The sequence below is a fragment of the Capra hircus genome, chromosome 17, assembly GCF_001704415.2.
Source record: "Capra hircus breed San Clemente chromosome 17, ASM170441v1, whole genome shotgun sequence".
Taxonomy (NCBI): domain Eukaryota; kingdom Metazoa; phylum Chordata; class Mammalia; order Artiodactyla; family Bovidae; genus Capra; species Capra hircus.
The window spans coordinates 26,798,925-26,824,806 of NC_030824.1; the positions used below are offsets into that span (position 1 = coordinate 26,798,925).

General features: G+C 48.6%; 1 protein-coding gene across 2 annotated transcripts; it reads right to left on the reverse strand.

Moving 5' to 3' along the window:
* On the reverse strand, nucleotides 85-24,834 carry CHFR (checkpoint with forkhead and ring finger domains). Of its 2 annotated transcripts, XM_018061458.1 has the most exons (17): nucleotides 24,738-24,834; nucleotides 24,440-24,583; nucleotides 19,949-20,048; nucleotides 16,615-16,724; nucleotides 15,665-15,724; nucleotides 15,300-15,518; nucleotides 14,745-14,912; nucleotides 12,551-12,707; nucleotides 11,347-11,664; nucleotides 9,299-9,441; nucleotides 8,153-8,269; nucleotides 7,552-7,635; nucleotides 6,705-6,775; nucleotides 5,322-5,409; nucleotides 2,746-2,853; nucleotides 2,237-2,309; nucleotides 85-1,159 (listed from the first exon to the last, which is right to left on the reverse strand). In XM_018061458.1, exons 2-17 carry the CDS (start codon nucleotides 24,570-24,572, stop codon nucleotides 1,117-1,119), a joined length of 1,992 nt encoding a protein of 663 aa, XP_017916947.1. In that variant the 5' UTR covers nucleotides 24,573-24,583; nucleotides 24,738-24,834; the 3' UTR covers nucleotides 85-1,116. The 2 variants fall into 2 exon arrangements, with proteins under 2 accessions (XP_017916947.1, XP_017916948.1); XM_018061459.1 differs by lacking the exon at nucleotides 24,738-24,834 and having other exon boundaries at nucleotides 24,440-24,674.

The window sequence follows — 25,882 nt, forward strand, 5'->3', positions numbered from 1 at the left end:
CACTCTGTTAGTTAAGCAGGTAACCAGTGACCTCTGCAGGTGGTCCAACCAAAGGAAGGGTATCACAATCAACACAGACAAAGGTGCCAGGGAGAGAAACAGACACAGCGTGTTTATTAGAATGCGGGAAGGAGGCCTTCTTCCCCAGAGCACTGCTTCTCAGAGTCTGTATCAAGAGCAAGACAAAGTTGAAAATCGTATTCCTGAGAAGAAGCAAAAAAGTACAATTTTGCAAACAAACGGGTGGCTTTAACAAATGATAAAAAAAAAAAAAAAAACACTTTTTTTTTAAACAACAAAATTTCAAGTATTATTCCAGATGACACGGCAAACCCAACGCAGGAGGAAAGGCTAAGGACTCGCAGAACCTATTGGCAGGAAGGGGCTGTTCCAGGTGGGCTGGGGCATCACCAGGGACAACCTGCAGCCTGGCCCCAGGCCACCCCAGCCCCAAGGCTTGGGAGGAGTGAAGAAGGCGGACGGCTTGGTGGGCTGCAGTTGTGCCAAGGAGGAGCCCATGTGTTAGTGACCCAAACATGCCCTTGGCGCTGGGAAGTCCTGGATGTCTAATGATTTTTTTTCATAAACAGGAACATATGCTTATTCTTTCAAATATCAGTGTCTCCAATTTTAGTCAATTTGCAAATATAAATTATATCATTTGTGCTACAGTTTGTGATATTTAAATCTCATTAGGAGATGAGCACCGAAGCTATGAAAACACACACGTGAGTCGCTGTGCATCCTGTGGCTGGAAAATTGTGCTCCCTTTCCTCACAGCACAGTGTTTCTGACAAACTCCCCTTCCTCTCCCAGGACACTCTTCTTGAAGAGAGATTTCTGCTTTGACTGTGGTTGTGGGACAGATACACAGGGGACGGTTGATGGCTCTTGTTCTGGCCCCAGGGCTCTGGGTGCCACAGGTGGGGGTTCTCGCCGAGAGGGTCTTGCTCCACAAAAGAAAGGTGACACCAGAGTGCCCTATGCCGAGACCCCAGCCCCCCTGGGGCGGGGGGGACTGTGAAATGCCCTTAAAATGTCTGTTTTCGGTATATTCTGAGATGCGTGTCACTGACTGCCAACACTCCTGAGTCATCACGGTGCCTCCCTGGATGCTCAGTTCTTGAACCTCGTCTGTTCACAGATGTGATTGAATTTCCTGTGGGGAGAAAACAGTCAAATCATACGAGAGGGCATCACAGATGCATTCAGTAAAGGAATTCTGTACTTGCACCCAAAGGAACTACAGGAGACAGTGATCCTGTGCTTGGGGGTTTGCAAGGGCATGTTTCTCATACAGCAAACACACTAACCCCAAATGCAACCCTCTTTGTTGTTGTTTAGTCTCTAAGTCATGTCTGACTCCTTTGTGACCCCTCCTTTCTAAATGTAAAATATAAGTGGAACATTTGGGTAATTTCCAGAAACTCAGACCTGTGCCTCGTTAGCATCCCCAAGGTACCGTGGGTGACCTCCTCTCTGAGAAGATGAGGGTGCCTTTGCTGCCCCTCTTCCCCACATTTTAATAGAGACAGGTTAGCCTGTTACTAGCAAAATCTCTTGGAATAAAATTATCTCTTCCACACAGTTTATGCTCAAATACAAACCAAGATTTTTATTTTACAGAATCACTCCCTTGGGCGGCTGCCTTTACTTGAGTCCTCATGATGACTCTTTTAACCAATTTCTTTAATTTGAACCTCAAATGGCTGTTTGGGATCACAGTCACCGCAAACAGCTTCAATCCATGAAACTGACTTATGTGATCACTTTCCTCATGGCTTCAAAGCAGAGGCCGATCTACTCCTATGGGTGACCGAGCATGGTGACATGAATGTCAACACGAACAGCCTCTAAAGACCCTGTAGGAAACTCCCAGGGAGAGCTCTAGCCATCGCATCACCATAGGTAGATCCAGGTGCAGGGCGACGTGCACATGGCTGTGACTTGGGAAATGGGTCTCAGGGACCACAACCACGGATTCGCAAAGTACTCAGCCCCGAACATGTGGGTTGGGGACATGGAGGTGGAGAAGGAGATAGGCGCCCCTATCCCTGGGATTCTCCAGGTAAGAACACTGGAGTGGGTTGCCATTTCCTTCTCCTAAAACCTTCAAAATCAACATGGCCAGAAGATTTAAAGAAAAGCAGTTCCTGTTAGGAAACCGTGGGTTTGTTCGCCTTTCTGCACTCACTTCTCCAGCCCTGCCCAGCCCCCGCCCTGCCTGCACACTCACATTGCGTGGTGGGCCTTCACCTGAGTGCGGCAGTTGCGGCCCCAATAGCAATCAGGACGGGATGTGACAGCCGCTGGGAAGAGAAAAAAATGAACACATGTCATGCACATGTCTACAGACTTGGCCTAGTGAATTTAAGCTGAGACCCAAAGAGACACTGCAGCTGAGACACACAATGCTTTGTCCCACTTCATAGCTCGCTTCCTTGTTCTCCAGGAAAGGAAAAAAAAATCTTTAATTGAAAATCCAGTTTAGAAATGAGATGACTCCAGTTGCCATCTTGTTTAAGGAACCTACCTCACCCGATCCAGAGCCTGTGCAGGCACCAGGCAAGGGGCACTTGAGACAAGCATGGCCTTTGCGCCCCTACCCACCAGGCTGTGTCCTTGGCCCTGCTCTGAACTCAGAGTAAAGGCCCACACAGGGTATTGAACTACTGCAAAAGAGTGTGGGAGCCCACGCAAGCAGAACTGAACTGTGGGCCAGGAAGGGGCCAGTTGGTTCCTCACCTGGTAGCTCAGAAGCAGGAATGTTCTGCCGATACTGGTAGGTAAGCTCGCGGAAGCTCCGCAGGCCACAGCAGTAGCACAGCACGGTGTTCCCGGTGATTCTGTAATCTGGAAGGAACACAGCCTCTTACAGGCGCAGCCCGCCAGTGGGTAGCATCATGTTTCCAGCACAGCAGAACAGACGTGGCTTGCACGCTGCTGGGGAACTAATGCACTGATCCACAGACAGGGTGAGACAAAGGGCTGGACATTTGGAAAACAAGAGCAAAACCAACCTAGATGCCAACTTATTTCCTTATAGCAAAATCATTCCATCTAGATTAAAAATTTAAATATTTAGAACAATTTAAAAAAGCACTAAGAGGAATAATATTCTTCTCTTGAGCTATTTCTAACTATGACATGAAAACCAAATGGCACAAAGGAAGGGATTTGTAAATGCGACTGCCTCTAGTTTACACATCACAATGGGAACACATATAACAAAGGAGAAATACTAATGAATTAGTAGAGGACGTTAAGAATTTCTAAGTGATGATGACTTTTTTATAAAAAAGTCATTTTTAACACAAATGACAATGTACTGTACCCTTAATTAACAAAGATATCACACAATCTCCCAAGTCCAAAAATGAACCAAGGACACAGACAAGCATATATATGTCCCATATAAGAAAAAGATTTTCAATTTCACTTATCATCAAACATGGCAGATAAAATATCCTACCATTCGCCTCTTTCATATTTACAAGACCTAGAGATCATGGCGTCTAGTCCCATCACTTCATGGGAAATAGATGGGGAAACAGTGGAAACAGTGTTTGGGCTCCAAAATCACTGCAGATGGTGACTGCAGCCATGAAATTAAAAGACTCTTACTCCTTGGAAGCAAAGTTATGACCAGCCTAGATAGCATATTCAAAAGCAGAGACATGCTTTGTCAACAAAGGTCCATCTAATCAAGGCTATGGTTTTTTCAGAGATCATGTGTGAATGTGAGAGTTGGACTGTGAAGAAAGCTGAGTACCCAAGAATTGATGCTTTTGAACTGTGGTGTTGGAGAAGACTCTTGAGAGTCCCCTTGGACTGCAAGGAGATCCAACCAGTCCATCCTAAAGGAGATCAGTCCTGGGTGTTCACTGGAAGGACTGATGCTAAAGCTGAAACTCCAATACTTTGGACACCTCATGCGAAGAGTTGACTCACTGGAAAAGACTCTGATGCTGGGAGGGACTGGAGGCAGGAGGAGAAGGGGACGACAGAGGATGAGATGGCTGGATGCATCACCAACTCGATGGACATGAGTTTGGGTGAACTCTGGGCGTTGGTGATGGACAGGGAGGCCTGGCGTGCTGCGATTCCTGGGGTTGCAAAGAGTCAGACACGACTGAGCGACTGAACTGAACTGAGAGGGCAAACATTCAGCTGACAGGCTTAGGGGATGCTGGCACTCAGGCCCCAGGACATGCCTCAACCATGCAAGCCAGTGACAGTAGTCCTGTTTATTATCCTAGGGGACAACTGTGTTTTTTCGGGGGGAGGGGTGGCACAGGGATGGGGACTGATTGTGAAATCTACAGGATTGCATGCTTGACAGCTTCAATGGTGGTTCAAACAGTGAAAAGCTGGAAAGAACTTAAATACTCTTTAATAACAAACTGGCTAAATGAACGATGGTATCAGAATGCTAAGTAATAACTAAAACAAATCAAGGCATAGATCTTTGTTGACATAGGAAGTCCGAGATATACTGTTGAGTGAATAGGTTATTAAAAGCATATCTGGCAGGATCTCATTTATGAAAATGATGCACACACATGGGTACATAGATTTAGAAGGTGGCTATCAAAGTATTATGACTGGGGATATTTTAGGTGGTGGAATTTCCAATGATTTTTACTTTATCCTTTAGACTTTCTTGTACCACTTAACATTTTCTTTGTGAACCACATCATTCTTATAAAAATAGCCATTAAAAAGCAAAAGAAGTTAAGATCCAACCACATAGAGCTGTTCCAACAGAGAAAACTCAAGATACTCACTATAATGTGTCTGTGAGACTAAATAACTTAGTACCTTTAAAGCCTTTGATAATAATTTATGTTAGGGAAAAAAAAAATCACTCACTGATTTTTCTGCACCCTCCATTAGTGACAAAAGTTCACACTTCACAAAGCACTAGGTGTCCCTGGGAGAGAGGGTAAGCCTTCGCTGAGTCACTTGATGCACTGAGGGACAGGCCAGCAAAGACCCTGACAACCAGCCCTAGAATGTCAATGGTGACCAGTGGTGGGGCCAGCACCTCACCAGCTGTGCTCCTTCCCTCCCCTGTATGAGAAAAGATTCTGGAACATGTCATGTCGACTCAAACCCAACAAGAAAAAGAAATCTCAAAGTATAAGGACCTTTCTGTCTGTCTCTGCCAGGGTGGGCAGAGGTTGCAGGAGTGAACATGGGAAAGCCAACATCAATGCTGCCAGTGTGTGGACAGGCAGGAGGGACCACTTGACCACAGACAGAGGTGCCCCTGGAAAACACCACCATCAGTGGGGGGCAAGTAGGACAACAAGGCTTACCAGACAGCAGGAATACTCCCCTCTGCAGAGCCCCGAGGCTCTCAGTCAACATGTTTTTCCATGTCAAACCCCTGGTGGCCAGGTAATTCTGTAACAGGGGAATGGGCAAGAAAAGAAACATGAGCTTGGAGAAGGAAACACTAAAATGGCAAAGAGGGGGCTTCTCTGGTGGTCCAGTGATTGAGAGTTCGCCTTGCAATGTGGGGGGACACTGGTTTAATCCCTGGTCTGGGAAGGTCCTGCATGCTGCGTGGCAGCTGAGCCCATAGGGCCATAACTACAGTGCCCATGTGCTGTAACTACTGAAGCCCCCACGCTCTACAGCCCGTGCTCTGCAACAAGAGAAGCCACGGCAACAGGAAGCCCATGCAGTGCAACTAGAGAGTAACCCTTGGTCTCTGCAACCAGAGAAAAGCCTGGCCAATAAATACATAAAAAAACAAACAAACAAACAAAAACATATAACAAATGGCGAAGAGGGCTGACATTTCATAAAAGGCCCTGGAAGGTGGGTAGAGCCAAAACACACAAGTGTGACGGGCACCTGCAGAGGGTGAGCGTTGCATAAAGTTAGGGGACCTGCTTCCAGGAGTTCAGCTGGGAGGCCTGGATGGCCTGTTGGAACAGGAGGCCTGGGACAGACATGGTATCACACCCACACAGCGCAGCACAAACTTTTCGACCGAGGAGCTTCTTCTCAGTCTCAAACGGCAGGCTAGCTTTAGAACCTCAAGTGTAAGAGTCGGCACTCTCTTTCTGAAATTCTGCAAAGACATTCCTATAGCATAGGAGCAGTGAGACCTAATCGTAGCCTGAACGGCCATAGTGTGGCCCACGACCACGTGACAAGGAAGCCAGGGTCTACGTCTGGGTAGGCCTGCCCTCAAGAAACACGGAGCTGCTTGGTTCTGGCTGTGTAAACCTACAAGAGCGTGCCTGTGAAGACCTATTCAGAGAGCAGTGGGGTAGAGGAGGTGCTGTTCAGATGAGAGGGGCCTTGCCCTGGGGGTATCATACCAAACATAATTGGGGTGAAGGGAAGACCCCTGGCAAGCGACACATGTGCATGTTACACTCTGAAGTTCTAAGAGCCAGCTGCCTCCTGAAATGCATGAAGAGGGCCAGTGGGCAGTCCTGGTTCCACTCAAGGGCCAGCCGCTCCCCCTGCCTGCCCCGGGCAGGCTGAGCAGGAGCTGGAACTGTGTAACACAATTCCTGTGGCTTCTCAGTGTGAAGGGCAGGGAGGAATACCTATCTGGGGGGAGACAGGGGTAAACAGACATGCAGAGTCACAACACATGCAGACATGCACAGACAGACATGCATAGTCACAACACTGGACAGTCCCGGGAGGCCTCCCACTGGCCTCCACCTGGCCTGTACCTTCAGGACGTCTGACTCGTAGTTGTTGTTGCTCAGTACCCCATCCAGACACCGGTCACCCAGGTTGAGCTCTGTTGGGATGGAGGGAAGCAGCATTACCCATTTCACATGCACTTTATGAAAGCACTGTTCACCTGACAGGATAACCAAATTTCGTTCATTACGGATTCTATAAAGAAGGAAAAGTTATGTGACATTATGGTCATGGGTATAGTGGGGGAAGGATGGGGGAGGTGCCAGTTAAGGAGTTTGGGATGGACATGTACACACTGCTGTATTTAGAATGGATAACCAACAAGGACCTACAGTATAGCACAGGGAACTCTGCTCAATGTTATATGGCAGCCTGGATGAGAGAGGAGTTTGGGGGAGAAAGGATGCATGTATATGTACAGCTGAGTTCCTTTGCTGTTCACCTGAAACTATCACACTGTTAATCAGCTATATCCCATGATGAAATAGAAAGTTTAATTAAAAAAAAAAAAAAGTTCTGTGATGAAGTATAATTGCAAACAGAGAAAAAGTAAAAGGCATTCCATTCCACTCCCCCCAGAAATGGTCCAGTCTGCACAGCCCCTGGTCTGGGGTTGTGAAGTCCAGACATGTATTTTTAGTGGGGGTGGTCCTTGTGCACGACTCAGAGTTCCCCTGTTGTTGTTATTGCTGTCTTGGAGCCAACACTCACTGATACTTGCAAACCCATGCAGACCTCCAGGAAAAGGTAGCTAATTCATGGCGACCAATGTGGCCTTTCCCTGCTCAGGCACACAGCCAGCCCACCACTGGCCTTAAGTACACCAAGAGAACAGGGAAAGGTGGTGGCGATCGGTGGTGGGGCCGGCATTACCGCAGAACGGGGCCAGGCAGCCGAGGCAGCCGGTCCGGGCACAGCCCCAGTATAGGTGGCAGAAGGGCTGCAGGCAGATGGCACCTGTGGACACAGAGGACATGCACCAGTCACGCCTCATGGCAAGGAGGAAGTTCAGGTAACCATTAAATAAATGACAAGCTCGATTTTCACCACCATCTAGAAACTGTTAATGTGCCGTACAGTTCAGCTGTTAGATTTTAAAATGACACCTTGGACTGGGTTCAATCCTTGCTCGGGGAACTGAGATCCAACAAACTAAGCAGCCAACAGAACAGAATAAAAATGCAACACTGGAGAACTACTGGGGTGATGTTCAGATACAGGATCTAGAAAGAGAGCCCCCTGTGTGTATGACAGGGGTGGATATCAACTGGTGACCAAGGAGAGATTATCAACACAGTCCTGCAGGGATACCTGGTGACACAGGTGGAAAACACAGAACTGTATCTTCAGCTCAAACCACACACAGAAGTCCACGACACTTTGAAAACCAGGCTGGAAGGACACATAGGAGTGGCTCTGAGGTGGGGAGGGCCCCGGGCGGACGGTGTACACACACACCCACACCCTCACTCACACTGCTGGGGGGCGATGCGGGGGTCCCGCTCGCGCTCTGCTCTCCGGTCGGGCATGGGCTGGAAGCAGCAGGTGCATATGGCGTGGCTTCCTTGCAGGGCGCACACGTAGTCCTGGGCTGTGGGACAGACAGCCTGCTCAGGCTGGTGCTGCCAGCACTGGAGCAGCAGCACGAGCGGCTCAGCCCACACCTGGAGGGGCAGCTACAAGATACGCACGAGAACACAGACCTACAAGAAAACCTGGACAGATCCCAGGCCAATTTTTCTACCAGCCAAGTGACGGTCTACCACTCAAACTAAAAGGTTTAATAGATGGAAAAGTGACCGAAGCTATCTTTTGGTTCAGTAGCTGGAGCAAGATTTCAAAGGCCACTTGAAGGTTTTCTAGTATTTCCTGTAAAGGAAGGACAGATCACAAAACAGTAAAGTGATTTCTCTAGTCTCTGCTGGCTAACTGCCCCAGGAGCTGTGTCAATGTGGCCGGGCCCCTGGTCACTCACGCACCACATGAGGCTCTGTGCACTCACCATGGTCACAACAGGGCCTTCCACGCACCACCCTGGCCATCCCCACCCGTAGGGGCCTACAAGGATACCCAAGAGCTGTGGCACAGCACATATAGCAGATGGTGAAGAATGAGGCTCTGGGTCACATTCCTGACGTCAGTGGCCTCTAGACAGGCTCAGGCTGATAGTGGCAACGAGGCCAGGCCCTACAATGTAGGGCCACAAACCACAGTCCACATGCTCGTTTTCCCTTTCTTAATGGCACCTAGGAACTCGCCCGCCGAAATGGGCAGCGAACAGACAGTTCAGGGCAGCTCTGGTAACATCATGTCCTGTTGCTGCAAAGAGGCCAGTCCCTCACCGGAGGGGCCCATGTGTGATGGTCACTTCAGCTTTGGCAAGCATCCCAGGGCATGCTGACTGCCCCAAGGTAGTAGCGGGGAGGGGTGGGAAAGGGTAAGTGTCAGAATCAGGACTGTGTGTTCAAGAGCAGAGATCCACAAATAAAGCTGATTATCTGGCTTCTTAGCGCAAAACAGGTCACGAAAAGCAACGAGCTATCTGAGCAGAGAAGAGCCAGCAGAAGCGCCACCCACACCCGGAGCGGTCAGGACAGCAAGGAGGGAGTGGCCATCTCACCTGCTGTGACGCTGGCGGACGTGGACGGTGCATCCCCGGGGGCCTGCGGTGCCCCTGGCTCGCTGCCGGGCCCTGGGTAGGGAAGGGGCTGCCCCGCCTGCCTGCGGTACTCAGGGCACTGTCTGCACACGATGGACGGCTGGCTGCAAGGAAAGCACAGAGCTCGGGGGGATGAGATGACACCTGCTCTGGTTGGTGTGTGAGGCTGAGGGTAGCAACAACGGCCCCAGCCCGAATGACAAGCCAAGACCCAGACCCCAGTTCATGGGCCTCGTCCCGCTTCCATGTCTCAGCTCTGCGTCAGCTGCTGGACCTGGTGTGTGCGAAGGGGAAGGACAGCTGCCCTCCAGCACCCCCCAGCCCCCTACACTCACCCCGCACACTAGCAGTCGGCAGGCTCTACTCCCTGCCACCTCCCAGCCCCCTTTTCCCATACTTCTCCAGAGCTCTCTCCCTCAGACACTCCTGGGGTCTGGAGACATCTCCTGCCTGCCCCTCGACCCCCTGAGCCATCCCCTGGAGTGGAGCCTTCCTGTCCCCACACTGGGCAGGATGCGTTCTTGCAGGTCTGACGCCACCCAGTGCACACCCTTCCCCTCATTAAAATCTGAAAATGCACAGGGCTGGATGCCGCTGTCCACAGCACCTTTCAGCTGTATGCTCCTCAGCTGAGCCTTCAAACCTGCAGATGGTAAAACGTAATCTGCAGGAAAGGCACATGTAGACTCTCCTCTGGTCTCAGTCAGAGGATGCCTGCCTGAGCCTGGCACCCATGGGAAGGACAGGCAAGACATGACTAGAAAAGGCAGCAACGCTGAAAAGACACTCAGCCATGTTTGTAAGGAAAACATGTAAATGGGAATAAGTCACCTGCCTGTCCCAAGACCCCGAGTGTCTCAGGGATCACTGGGGTTCCTCCACACACCCAGGGGAGTGCTGCCACCTGCACTCAATGGCGGGCATTTGTCGAGCACCAATCTTGCGCTCGACCAGACGTCAGAAGTACAGCAAGGTATCCTCTCGAGACTCCTGACATGAACATCCTACTTCCACATGCTAGTCTCCAAGAAATAACTTATGGACTAAACTGTATCCTCGACCAGACGTCAGAAGTACAGCAAGATATCCTCTCACGGAGACTCCTGACATGAACATCCTACTTCCACATGCTTGTCTCCAAGAAATAACGTGTGGACTAAACTGTAAACACAGCATGCGCACTGTGGTTTTGTCCCAGGTTTCAAAATAGTACAAAAAATGTCTTAATAAAAAAAAAATTAAGCATGTATGACTACATTTGTGTATGAATGGATGAATATATACTAAAAACTTCACACAAAAGTGATTTTTTATTTTCTTTTTGCTTGAACATTATGTGCTAAATTTTGTGAAAAGAGACAAACTAGGGGTAGGGGTTTGTCTTTTTAAATATTATGGCCTCAACACAAAAATTCACACCCTGGACTTCTAAGTCAGGAGACATCAGCCGATAAAATAAGGTCTCCTAGGACTGCATCCTGTCTACCAGGTGGCTGTGGCTTTTCTGTAATAATACCCTGACAGATGATAAGTACCTCAAGTGATACTCTAGGATGTATGTTCACTATGTAAGCTGTGGAGAGTGAGTGTGCTTATGAGGTATTTGTATTAGCTGGTGAATCAAGGCACTTGATGAGGACTCAGCAAATAAAAAAGTATCATTTCCTGTGGCTAGTCTCTCACAATAATTAAGCCCAACCATTATGCTACACACCCTGAACTTCTATAAGGCTGTATGTCAGTTATATCTTAATAAACTGGAAAACAATACAGATAAACAACAAAAAAATAGAATAAATGTTCCACTGCATAACAAAAGAGAAAAAAGGCTATCACAGGAGGCAGGGCAGTGAGCAAGCCTCATCACGGTCACCTGAATGAGTGGCGTGCTTGGCACAAAGCAGGCAACACGGCTGCTGGGTTGCGCCTCAGCAGTGGCCTGGGCCAGCTGGTCCTAAGGGGTGGTCAGACTTGGGCCACCCACCCCGCTCCAGGCCCAAGGGGCTCACCTAACGTCCGAGGACTCACTGTCCACGTCCGACAGCTCCAGCAGGTCCTCGGAGCTGCCCTCCTCGTCGGAGAAGGCCCTCCTGACCTTGGGCTGCAGCATGTCCTGTGTGATCTTGTTCCTGGCAGCCATGCTGCGCAGATCCTCCTCGCTGCGCCTCTTGTCCGGGTGCTGCAGCAGGTACGCCTCCACCAGGTTGTTGAGGATGTGGTTTTTACAGATGCGCTCGACTGGACAGCGGCAGGTGGGGCACAGGGCAGACCGCTCCATCCAGCCCGAGTAGCAGGCAGCGCAGAAGGTGTGCATACAGGGCTGCAGGCTGAGGGCACGGGATGGGCTTCAGAGAACTGGGGGCACTCTTGGGCAGAGCATCTCCCCAGCAAGTGCAGTAGCCCCTCGGATGCCAGGGCCCCAGGGGCACGGCTGGCCTGGGGCATGAGGATCAAGGACCCAGGGTCACACTGCCTCTTTCCTCGGAGGAAAACAGTCTGGCCCTGCTCAGACTGAGGTTCGGGTACAAACAGAAAAATGAGCCAACTGCCCATCCCCAGACCGTATGCTCTTTTGCCTCAGCAGGGCCTTAAGCCTGTCATTCCTGGGCATTCCACCCATACCATGTGTGAGGTCTGCTGCTGGTGGGGTTTGCATCCTCAGCTAATGCCAGGGGAAGCCACCTGCCTTCCAAAACCTGCCAGAGAAACAGTCCCTGTGCAAAAACATGGCACCCATCTCAACTGCTTTAATTCTGTGCCTGTCAACTACAAGTAGGAAAAAAAAAAAAAAGAAACTAGAGGTCACATGGTACCCTAGGGAGGGCCAGGGAGGAAGAGCAGTGACATGGGGTGTGGGTGGAAAGGACACGCATTTCAGCTGAACTTCAGACAGATTAATTCCAGGTTCCCACAGAGGAGCAATGAGAGATCTTCGTTCTAGGAGGCTCGCTCCATGCTGACTGCCAGGCTTTCTTTGCCAGGAGACACCGAGCCCTCGGTGCAGCTCTCCTGCTCTGCCTGAGGCCAACCCGAGGTCAGAGCCACTGCACCTCAGTCTCTCGGGCTCCTTTGTAGCTTCAGTCACCAGCCTGGTTCCCGGCTCGCCAGCCATACAAGGAAAAGGGCTATGGCACCCTCAGTGGGTGCAGCCTCCAACCTGACCCAAAGGCCCACCCCACCCTTGGCCTCCCATAGGACCCCACTTGGGCACACCTCACACAGTCGTGCAGCAGGTCCTGGCAGATGATGCACGTGAGCGTCTCCTCCATCTTGTCTGGCTTCATGGCCTCGGCTCTGACGTCAAAGGCAGCGGGACGGTCTCTGCCTGGGTCTGTGACCAGTATGGGCAGGTTAAGGTCTGGCTCCCCATCTGCAAGGGAAGGGACACATTCTGACCGTCATGACCATGGAGGCAACACGTCTCTTGGATTTATAGATGTCTTAAACTGTGGACAGAAGACCTCTTCCTCTGTGTATTTCAGAGGGCATTTTTAAGAAGGTCCAAAATAAGTTTCATAATCTGGTATATTTAAGCATTGTTTTAGAACAGTTAACAGTATAAAAAGACACTCAGGATACATAGGTACGAGAAAAGGCCAGTTGTCAAATAGCATTTGTGTATGAAGTCATTTTCATTTGAATAAAAAAATATGACTCATATGCATACAGGAAAGTGCTGGAAAATACAGACCATCAGATGTTACCAGGAGCACTGATGAACCTATTTGCAGGGCAGGAACAGAGACAGAGACCTAGAGAGACTTGTGGACACAGTGGGGGAAGGAGAGGTAGGGCAAACTGGGAGAGCAGCACTGACATACTTCACATACTATCATATATAAAATAAACAGCTAGTGGGAAGCTGCTGCGCAGCACAGGAAGCTCAGCTGGGTGCTTCTGTGGTGACCCAGATGGGTGGGATGGGGCGGGGGGTGGGTGAGAAGGCGGCTCAGGAACGATGGGATATATGCATAGCTGATCCTTATTGCTGCAGAGCAGAAACTAATATAATGTTGTAAAGCAATTATACTCCCATTAAAAAATAATTAAATTAAAAAAATGTTACCAGGAGCTTAAAATCTTTTTTTTTGGCTGGCATGTTTAATTTTTCTATGTCACAGATTAATTTTTATTTTTATTAGAGAAACATGAATTAAAAAGTCAAATATTTAAAAGAAAACAAAAGCAGCAGCCCTCTGCCCCAGCCTCTGCTCACCTTCACCATCCCCGCCTCCTCTGAGGAAAGGACTTTCTTCCTGCCTCACAGTGTCTTTTAGCTGTTTCTTCTGGTCCCAGCCTCTGTGTTTCTGGATTGTCACGCTACATTTACGCTGAAGATTTTAGCTATCATCTCCTGATATCCATTAAAACAGAGAAGGATTTTGCCCTTTGAGTAGCCTTCCCAATATTATTCTAACACAATTATTGGGTCAATATATTGTAGGTATATTACTATGCTTAAATAGTCTATTCAGTCAAATAGCATATTAGAATTTTCTTCCTTAGATAATTTTTCATTTCTGATAATTAAAAATGGCTTCATTCTTACACTTGTTAATGTATCTGTTGCCAATTCATTCCACCCCTTCCCAGGTCAATCAACTCATTTTCCACTCAATACACTAGGCAATACAGTTTCTTTCTAAGGCCCATCTTCCTTCGCATCACGCTGCTCCAATCCACGGGCAGCCCTCAGGTCTGCCTTACAGCTACTGTCTTACGAACTACATTCCCAAACATTTTTTACAATCTTTTTAACTTTGGCTTTTAAAGCATAGGTTTTTCTCTAAATTGTCTTTAATGTGAAGTTTCAAACTATCACTTAAAGATAACATACTCTTAAAAATTGGCTGTTGTATCAGGACAGAGTCGCAACTCGAGAATATGGTTTCCAGGGGCTTCCCTGGGAGCTCAGTGGTAAAAAACCCGTCTGCTAATGCAGGAGACATGGGTTTGATCCCTGATCTGGGAAGACCTCCCATACCACGGAACAACTAAGCCCGTGCACCACAGCTACTGAGCCTGTGCTGTGGAGCCTCAGAGCCACAACGATTGAAGCCCGCAAGCCCCAGAGCCTGAGCTTTGCAACAAGAAGCGACCATAGTGAGAAGCGCACGCATCACTAGAGAGTAGCCCTGCTTGCTGTAACCAGAGAAAAGCCTGTGCAGCAATGAAGACCCAGCACAGCCAAAAAAAAAAGAATGCAGTTTGCAGACTGATAGCATATCCTGGCAGTAAACACAGTTCAATCCCAATGGTACAAACAGGAAAGAAAGGGCCCAGGCTGCCATCTGCTGTCAGCCTAATACAGCATCCTCAGGCTTTGGCAGATGGTGGGGCCCCAGCAGGTGCATATCGGATGGTCCTGCTGGGGCCCTGAGGTTACATGAAACCTCAAGATTCTGACCTGCTTTTACTTTCTTCTTAACAGGCTCCAAATCCTCCTGATCCTGGGGTTCCGACAGAGAAAAGGAGGCCCCCTCTCTGTTTGGGAGAGTCACAGGGAAGCTGGAGATTTCATCACTTGTCACAGATGGACCACACCCCTTTGGAGAGACGTCTGCACCTCTGGAGCCTGTGAGAGGGACAAACAAGAAAGTCTGATTCACCCGCCTCAGAAGAAGAGACAGCAGATCGAAGTGTCACTCATTCAAACTAGGCACAGGTAACACAAGATGCCGTTAACAAACCCAGAAAACTGGAAGGGTTCATTCTACGTGATTTTTACAGTATATGAATTACATAACCTGTAAAAAATACCACACTGCTATAGTCCCCTATTCCCAGGCTTTCTCTTGAGGATGGAACAAGACAGCGACTGCTAGAAAAACCTTACTACTGACAGCCTGATGCCTAACGCCACCACTGAACTCCTCAGTGCTTGTTTGTCTCCGTAACAACACAGGGCAGGAACAGTGAATAGAAAGCACTGTAGCTACCGCCCCGAGACCCCCATTCTCACTGGAGCTGGAGGGAGGCCCTCGGCCTGCAGAGGTGGGCTCCATGGAAGAGGTAGAGGCCTTGGGGAAGAGGTCTGATGTGGACGTCGATGGCTGTGGTTCCTCAAAGCACACCTGAGTGGCAGGCGACGACAGCAGGACCTGGGGATCCTGAGGATCGTCACCTCGGCCTGCACCTGAGGTATCTTTGGTCACGTGGAACACATTTTCTTTATTAGCTTCTGTGAACACAGAAGGAGCAGGAGGAAAATACAGTCAGGGCACAGATGGGCACCACCGCCTCAGGCAAGCTACTCCTATTGACGGAGACAGTCAACACACAGACCCACTTTACACACACACACTCCTCTTGGAAAATCTCACTTACCAAAGGAGTCTTGTGTTACACCTTGCTTTTCATTTAGAGATTCGTAGAGGTATGCCACGTCTGAAAGAAATTAACCAAATCAGAGCACTGTCAGTCACGTGCCAGGTGAGAACTCACATTTCTCTTCTGTTCCCTCCCATTACCTCACAGCCACTTTGTTCTTGTCGACTATTTTGACTTATCAGCTAATAACCACAGCTGCCGGTTTAAGGGAATTTAAAGCAAGTGATCCAAAACATCTGAACCAAAGCCAAAATAAATAAGCCTCAGGAAACTCATCTGGCATGAAGAGGCTGACTAAGGGAAGCAGAGCAACAAGGAGGGATGAGTCTAGGCCTTGCTTTTTTCAAACCACCAGAAGCGGACACGAGATCCTTCTGTGTGGCCAGGGGTGGCTTTGACTATGCTGAGAACAACCTAGGGAACACCTGCCCCCTTCTTCCTATTTTGGGGGCACCATTTGAAGGACTCCCCTAATTCTGTCCTGCATCATTCTTCTTCCACAAATGTGGATGCTCAGATTGGGACAAGCTCCAGTGGAATCCTGTCTGACCTCTGCTATCTACTATCAAGTGTCCCAGAGCAGAGCCATTTGTGGCCTCCAGCCCCCATTCTAAGTCTTATTCTCAATTTAGGAGTCTTTTTCTGTCAGCTCACCCCTCCCAATTCACTCACTTCTCCTTGGCTACCATTTTGAGACCCCTGGCTCATGACCACGGTGGCATTTCTGAAGAATGCCTGGGGCTCAGACTGCGAGGCCAACACTCCCATTCTTCAACAGACACTACCTACACCAAGAATCTACATAAACACAAAAGGGATGCAGGTAAGCTAACACTCCTTCAGGAAATACTGGCTTTAATAAGCCTCTTCCCAAATGCTTTCCAGCTGTTGCAGGGCCCCTTGCCACACCTCACCTGTGGGTCCAGCCCAGGAAACCCCCCTCTTACTGTGTTCTGGCTCATTCTTCCTGTACACCAAGTAGATGACATCCCCAGTCTGTAAAGGGCAAGTTTGCCTCTTAACAACCTTCAGCTTGTTAATGACAGTTCCATTGGCGCTGTAGGGGCAATAAAATGGAATTTATCCTACTTAAAACAACTTGGAGTTAAAAGTTTCCCTTTCTACAATTGTAGGAAAGCAGTTCAATATTACCAATTTTTTTTTTTTTTTAATTTAAGAAAGTTTGGGTGGCGGCACACAGCACATGGGATCTCATTCCCCAACCAGGGACTGAACTGACACCCCCGGCACTGGAAGTGTGGAGTCTTAATCACTGGACTACCAGGGAAGCCCCTATCACCTTGAAAATGATAAATACTCACAGGAATGATATAAACATTTGTGCTGCCTTACAATTCTCTTAAGGAAATCCTTGCCTGTTGTGCCGTCACTCACAGCCAAATGACGTTGTCAAGTGTTTGAATGCCTTCACTGTTCCAAACTCATGTTCTCCTCCTGGTGAAGCCCTAGAATCCACCAGCAGCATGTCCTTTGACTTCCAGCTTCTCTTCTGCACCAGACTCTGTCCACAGACCTATCCCTCCCTCCAGCAGCCTTAGGCCCTCAGTTCATTCCTCACATGAGCACCGACGGCCCCCATGAGACAAGCTCTGTGTGCTAAGTCGCTTCAGTCGTGTCCGACTCTGTACAACCCCGTGGACTGAAGCCTGGCAGGCTCCTCTGTCCATGGGATTTCCCAGGCTAGAATACTGGAGTTGCCATGCCTTTCTCCAGGGGATCTTCATGACCCAGGGATCAAACTCACATCTCTTACATCTCTTGCATTGGCAGGCAGGTTCTTTACCACTAGTGCCACCTGGGAAGCCCTGAGACAGGCTCTGGGTAGAAGCAAATCAACACACAACTACCGATGACAGGAAGACAGTGCAATTCCTATGCTTGGGATGCCACTCCAGTTAATCAGGGACCAGTTAATCAGGTGCTTAAACCCCTTAGTGACTCCTTACTGTTCTCAGGCTAAAGTCTGGTCTCTCCAGAATGGACATTGGGGTCTTCCTGCTGGCGCTTCTGGACCTCTGCAGCTGCTGTTCCTTCTGCATGGAACACCCCTGCCCCTCCAGCCACCTCGGCCAAGGGAGGCAGTGGCTTCTGGAAGCTGGCACAGAAGACAGCTGCTTCTCCTCTAGAGCCTCCACAAAGAGGTGATGCCAATGAGACCTGAGTTGGACTTTGGGACCCTTTGGACCACCCTTCCCTGGTGGTCTAGTGGTTGAGAGTCTGCCTGCGAATGCAGGGGACACAGGTTGTATCCCTGGTCTGGAAGATTCTGCATGCCATGGGGCAACTAAGCCTGTGCACCACAACTGCTGAGCCTAGTCTCTAGAGTCTGCATACTGAAACTATAGAAGTGGAGAAGCCCCATGTTCCACAACAAAAGAAGCCACTGCAATGAGAAGCCCATGCACAGTAAGGAAGAGTAGCCACAACTCGCCACAACTAGAGGAACCCTGATACAGTAACGAAGACCCAGCAGAGCCTAAAATAAGCGAATAAATATTAAAAAAGAAAATCAGGGACCACACTGCTGGATGGGAGGGCAGCGGACACTACTGGGAGAGAGAGAAGCCTGAGTCAGACGGGACAGGAGATGCCTCCCTGAGGAGGTCCTCCTGAGTGGACCGAGACTAGACTGCAACCAAGGGAAAGAGCACACCTGAGCAACCTCCTCCCCCTTAGCCAATTTTGGGCACTTGGTCTACCTCGGCCCTAACTCCATGGCTGCACTCTTATGACCCCCAGTGAGGAAGAGGCTCTAGCCTGGCCTCTGAGCAGGCTTCCACTACTCTAGATTTCTGTACAGGGCCATACAGTAAATAGTGCAGGCGGTGTTGTCACACCATCTCTGTTTCGAGTCCTCAGCAGCTGGCAGCAGGTCCCCAGAAGGCTGGGCTGCCTTCCCAGTAAAAGCCCACTTACAGAGACCAGTGAAGCTGTCTTACACGGCCACGGCTCTGCTGCCAGGCTCAAGATCCATCCTCAAGCTCTTTCTAGCCCAAAAGTCTGATTTCACTTTTCTGCTTAAAAAGTGAAAGTGAAGTCACTCCGTCGTGTCTGACTCTGCGACTCCATGGACTGTAGCCTACAGGCTCCTCCGTCCATGGGATTTTCCAGGCAAGAATACTGGAGTGGGTTGCCATTTCTTTCTCCAAGGGGTGCTTAAACCCCTTAGTGACTCTTTACTGTTCTCAAACTAAAGTACGGTCTCTCCAGTGTGGACATTGGGGTCTTCCTGCTGGCGCTTTTGGACCTCTGCAGCTGCTGTTCCTTCTGCATGGATCACCCCTGCCCCTCAAGCCACCTCGGCCAAGGGAGGCAGTGGCTTCTGGAAGCTGGCACAGAAGACAGCTACTTCTCCTCTAGAGCCTCCAGAAAGAGCTGATGCCAATGAGACCTGAGTTGGACTTTAGGACCCCAGGCCTATAATATCCCAGATTGCTGTTGTTTTCGGCCACTGAGCCTTTGGTGATTACAACAACAGTATAATAGTATAATCCTATTAATACAAAATAAATACGTATATATTTTTAGTGGGTAAGTGCAATTTGAAAAGCTTTTCATTTTCACACACTACTTATGTGGTGTAATATTAAAAAAGAAAGGGAAACTTCTTGATTTGGGGAAGCCTAACTTGCATAAGACTCTTGAGAATCCCTTGGACTGCAAGGAGATCCAACCAGTCCATTCTGAAGGAGATCAGCCCTGGGATTTCTTTGGGGGGAATGATGCTGAAGCTGAAACTCCAGTACTTTGGCCACCTCATGCAAAGAGTTGACTCATTGGAAAAGACTCTGATGCTGGGAGGGATTGGAGGCAGGAGGAGAAGGGGACGACAGAGGATGAGATGGCTGGATGGCATCACTGACTTGAAGTACGTGAGTCTGAATGAACTCCGGGAGTTGGTGATGGACAGGGAGGCCTGGCGTGCTGCAATTCATGGGGTCACAAAGAGTCAGACACGGCTGAGTGACTGAACTGAACTTGCATATATTTGTAAAAACCCAAAATATATCACTGCCTTTTAAATCTTACTTCTGAGACATTTTTGCTTTAATCTGATAATGTTCAAGAATTGTCACAGGCACCAGTGTCACTAAGTAGCCCATCCTAGAAGCCAGAAAATATATCTCCCAATACCCAGAGACCCTAGCAGACTTCTGAGCTATAGAAAGTGGGCCTTTGTCTCTTCTCTGCAGTCACTGGCTAAAGTCGGCTTCCTGAAGCTACAAGAGGGAACAGGAAAGAAGTTCAGAAAGAGCTTACCTGGTATCTTCCAGTGATACCTGACCAGATTTTTCATCCACTGTAATTTTACAGTGATCTCCAGAGACCAATTTATTGCCAGGGAATGAAAGGTCACAACCTAAAACAGAGAGGAGGGTGTGCAGAGAAGGGGAATACAACTGTGGGTACTAGGCACAACACTATGCTTCTTTTAATGATAGCATATGACCAGAAGTCAAGACCCACTAAGTCAAGACCCAGAAAGCATTTAAGTGTTAATCCAAAAGGAAAAGGGACTATGTATTGAACCTTTCTCCTTCCTCATTACCCAGAAGATATACCCATCAACACCTCTAGCTATACATCAACAGCTTCATGGTGACGTTTTTACAATATGCACATGTATGCAGACAACCTGATAAGTATTATAGAACTTTGAGAAAAACCTAAGGGACTTATTAAATATCTTCAGTATTGTAGTCCTGAATTTCTTCTGTGTAATCTAAGGTTTCATAAATGGTCACAAAATTGAAGCATGACAGACTCACAAAAATATGACTGAGTGAGTTATCACAAGCACACGTACACATTCAAGAAAATTTAAAACAAAACAGGAATGTATCTACAGCTGAATACAATTACTGTATTCTCATTAAGTCTAAGGGGGAAATCTTCAAATACTTTGTTCTCTCCTAAAATCAAAAGAATAAATGCTTTCAGGAGTGTTTTAACACCAAGTCACTAATCTGCCTATGATAGGTTTGCACCATAGCTACTAAGGTTTATAGTAGCTTTATTTTATTGTTTTGGGGTCCATGCCCTGCGACTTGTTGGATCTTAGTTCCTCAACCAGGGATTGAGTCTGCACCTTCGGCAGTTAAAGCACACAGTCCTAACCACTGGACAGCTAGGGAATTCCCTACAGTAGCTTTATTTTTAATAACCAAACGTGGGAAGCAGCACAGTACAAGTACCCATCAACTGGTGATGAATTAATACACACACTGCAGAACACCACCCAGCAATAAAAAGGAACACACTTGATACACATAACTGCCAAGGATGAACCTCAAAAGCACCAGCCAAGAGAAAGAAGCTGGACCCAAAGACAGTGCTGCAATAATGTGTGATTTCCCTTAGATGGCTTTAGACAGTGTTCTGGAAAAAGCAGAACTACAGGGGCAGAAATCAGATACGTGAGTGTCAGGATTTGAGGTTGAAAGGGCAGGGACAGACTCCAAAAGACCACCAGGAACTTTCTGAGGTGACAGAAATGTTCTGTATCTTGATGGTAGTGGTGCCTCTATTTCTCAAAACTCATTGAACACCTAAAAGGGGCAAATTTTACTAAGTGTGAACTATGCTTCCATAATCCTTAAACCTTATTCGCCCAAACACTCCAAATTATGGGAAGTATTTTGTTACATTTATCTGAGGTGAATTTCACCTGTGCTCAAGACTGTCCCATTACACTGAGCAAAACCACCAGGATGGTCTCACAGCCCCAGAGCCACGCTGGTCACTGTGGCACCGGAGTGGGGTTTTAATAGGCTTCTCCATGCCAGAACATCAGCATTCCAATCGAGAATTGGAATATTGTGTGCTTGTCTTTCAGTTCATTAACCTCTCCATGGCTGGTATGCATTTCTGCCACTCTCCAAGAATCGGGAGCTCTTTGGGAAAGCGAGGACTCCCACTCCCCCCCCAACACATCAACTCAGCTCTCCCTTTTTCTCAAAATAATGCCTTGTACATAGCAGGTGTGTAACAGTTTTAAAATAATCAAGTTCTATAACCTGTGTGCCCCCCAAAATTATACACTGAAACCCTATCCCCTAAAGTGACTGTATTTAGAGAGAGTGACTCTGGATGATAAAGTTAAATAAGATCATTAGGGTGGGGCCTTAATCTGAGAGGGTTGAACTACTTCTAAGAGGGAGACGCCACAGGTCTCTTGAACCAGTATGCGAGGACAGAAAGATAAGGCAGCTCTCTGTGATCCAGGAAGAAGAGTTCTCATCAGGAAACAAATCAACTGACACCTTGATTTTGCACTTCCTAGACTCTAGAAGTATAAGAAATAAATTTCTGTTGTTTAAGCTTCCTGTATTTTGTTATGGAGGCCTGGGCAGACTTTTAAACTCTACATTTTGCTGGAAAGGTTAATACATTCACGGAAAGGACTTTCATTGAATCAGCTTAACTACATATTTATGTTTCTTGCTTTGTTGTTCAGTCACTAAGTCATGTCCAACTTTTTGCAACTCCATGGACTGCAGCACACCAGGCTACCTTGTTCCTCACTATCTCCCGGAGTTTGCCCAAGTTCATGTCCATTGAATCAGTGATATCAGTTGGATATCAGTTGGATAGCAATCCAACCATCTCATCCTCTGTTGCCCTCTTCTCCTTTTGCCTTCAATCTTTCCCATCATCAAGGTCTTTTCCAATGAGTCAATTGTTCGCCATCAGGTGGCCAAAGTATTGGAGCTTCCTTGTATTAACGTGTAAAGTGATACTATAGTGTTGTGTTATAATAACAATGGCTAACGTTAAGTGCTAACTCTTAGCCAGGCTTCTTTAATCTTCACAGTGACCCTATGAAGTAAGTACAAAGGCATTGAAATATAAATTTTTAACCCAAAGTAAGTTGTACTGTGGTGGTGGTGCTGCTGCTTCTGCTGGTGTCATGGTGGGCCTGGAGGTGGCGGTCTCTAGGGCTTCTGCTCTTCATCAAACATTCATTTACACTAATTAATGCATCTTGAAAAGTTTCTAATAATCCATAAATATTTTTAAAGTTGTAAAAAAAATAATAACTTGATGCTGGGGTTTAAGACTGTCTCCCAAAAGACCCCAACAGAAAAACAGGTACAGGTACATCGTACTGGGTAAAATGAAGCCAAAAAATACTTGCTTTTAAATAGTAATTTTTCTCATTCTCTCTTGTTTAAAGTATAAAGTCAGAAAAACAATGTATTATTTTCATTTAAAAATTATTTATTTATTTGGTTGTATTAGGTCTAAGTTGCATCTTGTGAACTTAATTGCGGTATGTGGGATCTAGTTCCCTGCCCAGGGATGAAACTCCAGTTCCCATGCATTGGGAGTGTGGAGTCTCAGACACTGCACCACCAAGGAATTCCCAGAGTCACAATTTATTAATTTGCATAAAACCAAAATATTTTTGTTGGCCTCATCAGTGCACTGCACTCTCAGTATGAAAGCTACAAGGGAGGTTAAATTATCAGAGGTCTAGAGGCAGTAGAGGACTGAGCAACTTCACTTTCACTTTTCACTTTCATGCATTGGAGAAGGAAATGGCAACCCACTCCAGCGTTCTTGCCTGGAGAATCCCAGGGACCGGGGAGCCTGGTGGGCTGCCGTCTATGGGGTCGCACAGAGTCGGACACGACTGAAGTGACAGCAGCAGCAGCAGAAGCAGTAAGCACGGAGGGTGAGGGTGCTTCCTCTCACTACTTGTGCGACTTTCTTCAAGTCCTTAGCTTCCCCTTTCATTAAATCAACAAATATTTAATCAACTCTATTCTAAGAGCTGGGACTTGAGATCTTTTTTAACAGCTATAAATTTCCCTCTAAGCACTACTTATCTGCATCCCCTAAGTTTTGATACATTATAGTCTGGGGCTTCCCTGAAAGCTCAGCTGGTAAAGAATCCTCCTGCAGTGTGGGAGATCTGGGTTCAATTCCTGGGTTGGGAAGATCCCCTGGAGAAGGGAAAGGCTACCCACTCCAGTATTCTGGCCGGGAGAATTCCATGGACTATATAATCCATGAGGAGAAGGAAATGGCAACCCACTCCAGTATTCTTGCCTGGAGAATCCTGTGGGCTGCTGTCCATAGGGTCGCACAGATTTGGACACGACTGAGGCGACTTAGCATGCATGCATATAGTCCATGGGGTCGCAAAGAGTTGGACATGACTGAGCGATCTTCACATATGATATTTTTACCTATGTCAAGATATCTTCTAATTTCCCTTTTGATTTCTTCTTAGACCCACTGCTTCTTAAAGAATGTTATTTAATTTCCATATAGCTGTGGATTTTCCAGAGTTCCTTCTGCTTTGCTTTCTAATTTCATTTCTATTAAGGTTAGAGAAGATGCTTTGGGTAATAATAAACTTGAGAAGATTGTATTCCCGGGGATAAATTATTATATCTACTTCATAAAGTTGTGGTGAGGATTAAATAACCTGAATGAAGCACTCAGAAGTGACTGGGCAGGCCATTAAGTGAATACATGGCAGCTGTTACACGAAAGCCCATTCCACTGGAAAAACTGGACGGCAGAATGCGCCCCGCCCAGGGGCCTCCCATAGCCTGGTGGGCCCGGTCTCGCCCTGCTCATATCACCAGGTTTCCGCCCTCAGCCCCCGGCTTCTATCCTTCGGTCCCCGTCCCCCACCCCCATCCCGGGTCCCTGGTCCCCCACCCCCGTGCCCTGACCCATCCCCAGGCTTGTCCCCCGCCCGTCCCACGTTTCCCATGCCCGCTCTCCGCCCCGCACCTCTTCTTCGCCCGATGGTCCACTCCCGTTTCCTCAGGAGGACGTGCGGCTCGCCCTCCTCGGCGCCCAGGCGAAGAAGCCTCCCCCACGGCTGCTCCTGGGGCGGCTGCTCGCCTTCCCCCGGCCGCTCCATCGGATTCACATCTGACGAGACCCGGAAACGTCGGGTGAGACTCTGACCGCAAGGGCAGAGGCTGCGGCCTGCCGCTCCTCCTCGGCGCCCGCGCCCCCCCGCTGCGGCCCGCACCGGGAGCCTCCCCAGCGTCCCGCCGGACGCCCGCGCCCGTCGCCAGCTTACCCCCCGCCCCGCGCCGAACCCGGAACCGGCCGCGCAGCCACCGCTGCTGTCAACAGACATCGCAGATCCCTCAGCTGATCCGCTGGGCGGGGCCCGCGGCGTCCTTGCCCTGCGATTGGCGGGCGGTGGCAACCACTGAACGCGGCGGCTAGAGTGGAACCTGGGGGACGGACATCGAGAGTGGACACGTGGAGGCCAGCGGAGCGTGCGCAGTGGATAGGTTGTGGGCTTGGACGCCATCTTTGATGTTGGCCGGGACGACTTGGTGTTCGCGGATCTCGGAAGTAGCTGAAGTCAGCCCCATGTTAAGTCCGCGGAGAGGGGACAGAGTAACGAGCATTGGGCACCGAGGCAAATTCCCAAAGCTGCGTTGGAAGTGCAGATGGCGTTGAGAAGTGCGAAGCGACGGTCTGCCTTACATCTGATGAGGTAAATGTAAGTTGAAAGTTTCCAAAGCCAGTTTTCTGGCGATAGGAATGTTGATAGTACCCTGGGAGAGCTCTGGAAAGCGCGAGCATCTCCGCACTGGTCGGCACCTCTTGGAGGCGGTGATACAGTCTTCGTTTTAAACACACGTTTCCTGGACTCAAGCGATGCTGCCTTTTGGGATCTGGCGGCGCTCCGGTGAGTGTTCCAAAGGAGATTGATCTGGGATCGTCCGTGCTGAGCGCGTGAGAGTTAAAGTGCCAAGTCCGGAGTCGGCCTTGCGGTTCAGAGCAGCGAGGCCACGTCTGACCGACCAGGACGTCGACAAGGAAGTAGCCACCCGTTTGTGTAAGAATAATTGGGTCCATCAGTTCAGTTCAGTCGTTCAATCTAGTCCGACTCTTTGCGACCCCATGAATCGCAGTACGCCAGGCCTCCCTGTCCATCACCAACTCGCGGAGTTCACTCAGACTCCAGTCCATCGAGTCAGTGATGCCATCCAGCCATCTCATCCTCTGTCGTCCCCTTCTCCTCCTGCCCCCAGTCCCTCCCAGCATCAGAGTCCTTTCCAATGAGTCAACTCTTCGCATGAGATGGCCAAAGTACTGGAGATTCAGCCTCAGCATCATTCCTTCCAAAGAAATCCCAGGGCTGATCTCCTTCAGAATGGACTGGTTGGATCTCCTTGCAGTCCAAGGGACTCTCAAGAGTCTTCTCCA

Excerpts from the sequence above, each read along its gene's own strand:
- CHFR (XM_018061458.1), bottom strand. The coding sequence starts at position 24,572 with ATGGAGCGGCCGGGGGAAGGCGAGCAGCCGCCCCAGGAGCAGCCGTGG. Across the intron at positions 20,049-24,439 it reads GACCATCGGGCGAAGAAGAG|GTTGTGACCTTTCATTCCCT; the intron begins GTGCGGGGCGGA and ends TCTCTGTTTTAG. Across the intron at positions 2,854-5,321 it reads GGGAGTATTCCTGCTGTCTG|ATTACAGAATCACCGGGAAC; the intron begins GTAAGCCTTGTT and ends TGTTCCTTCCAG.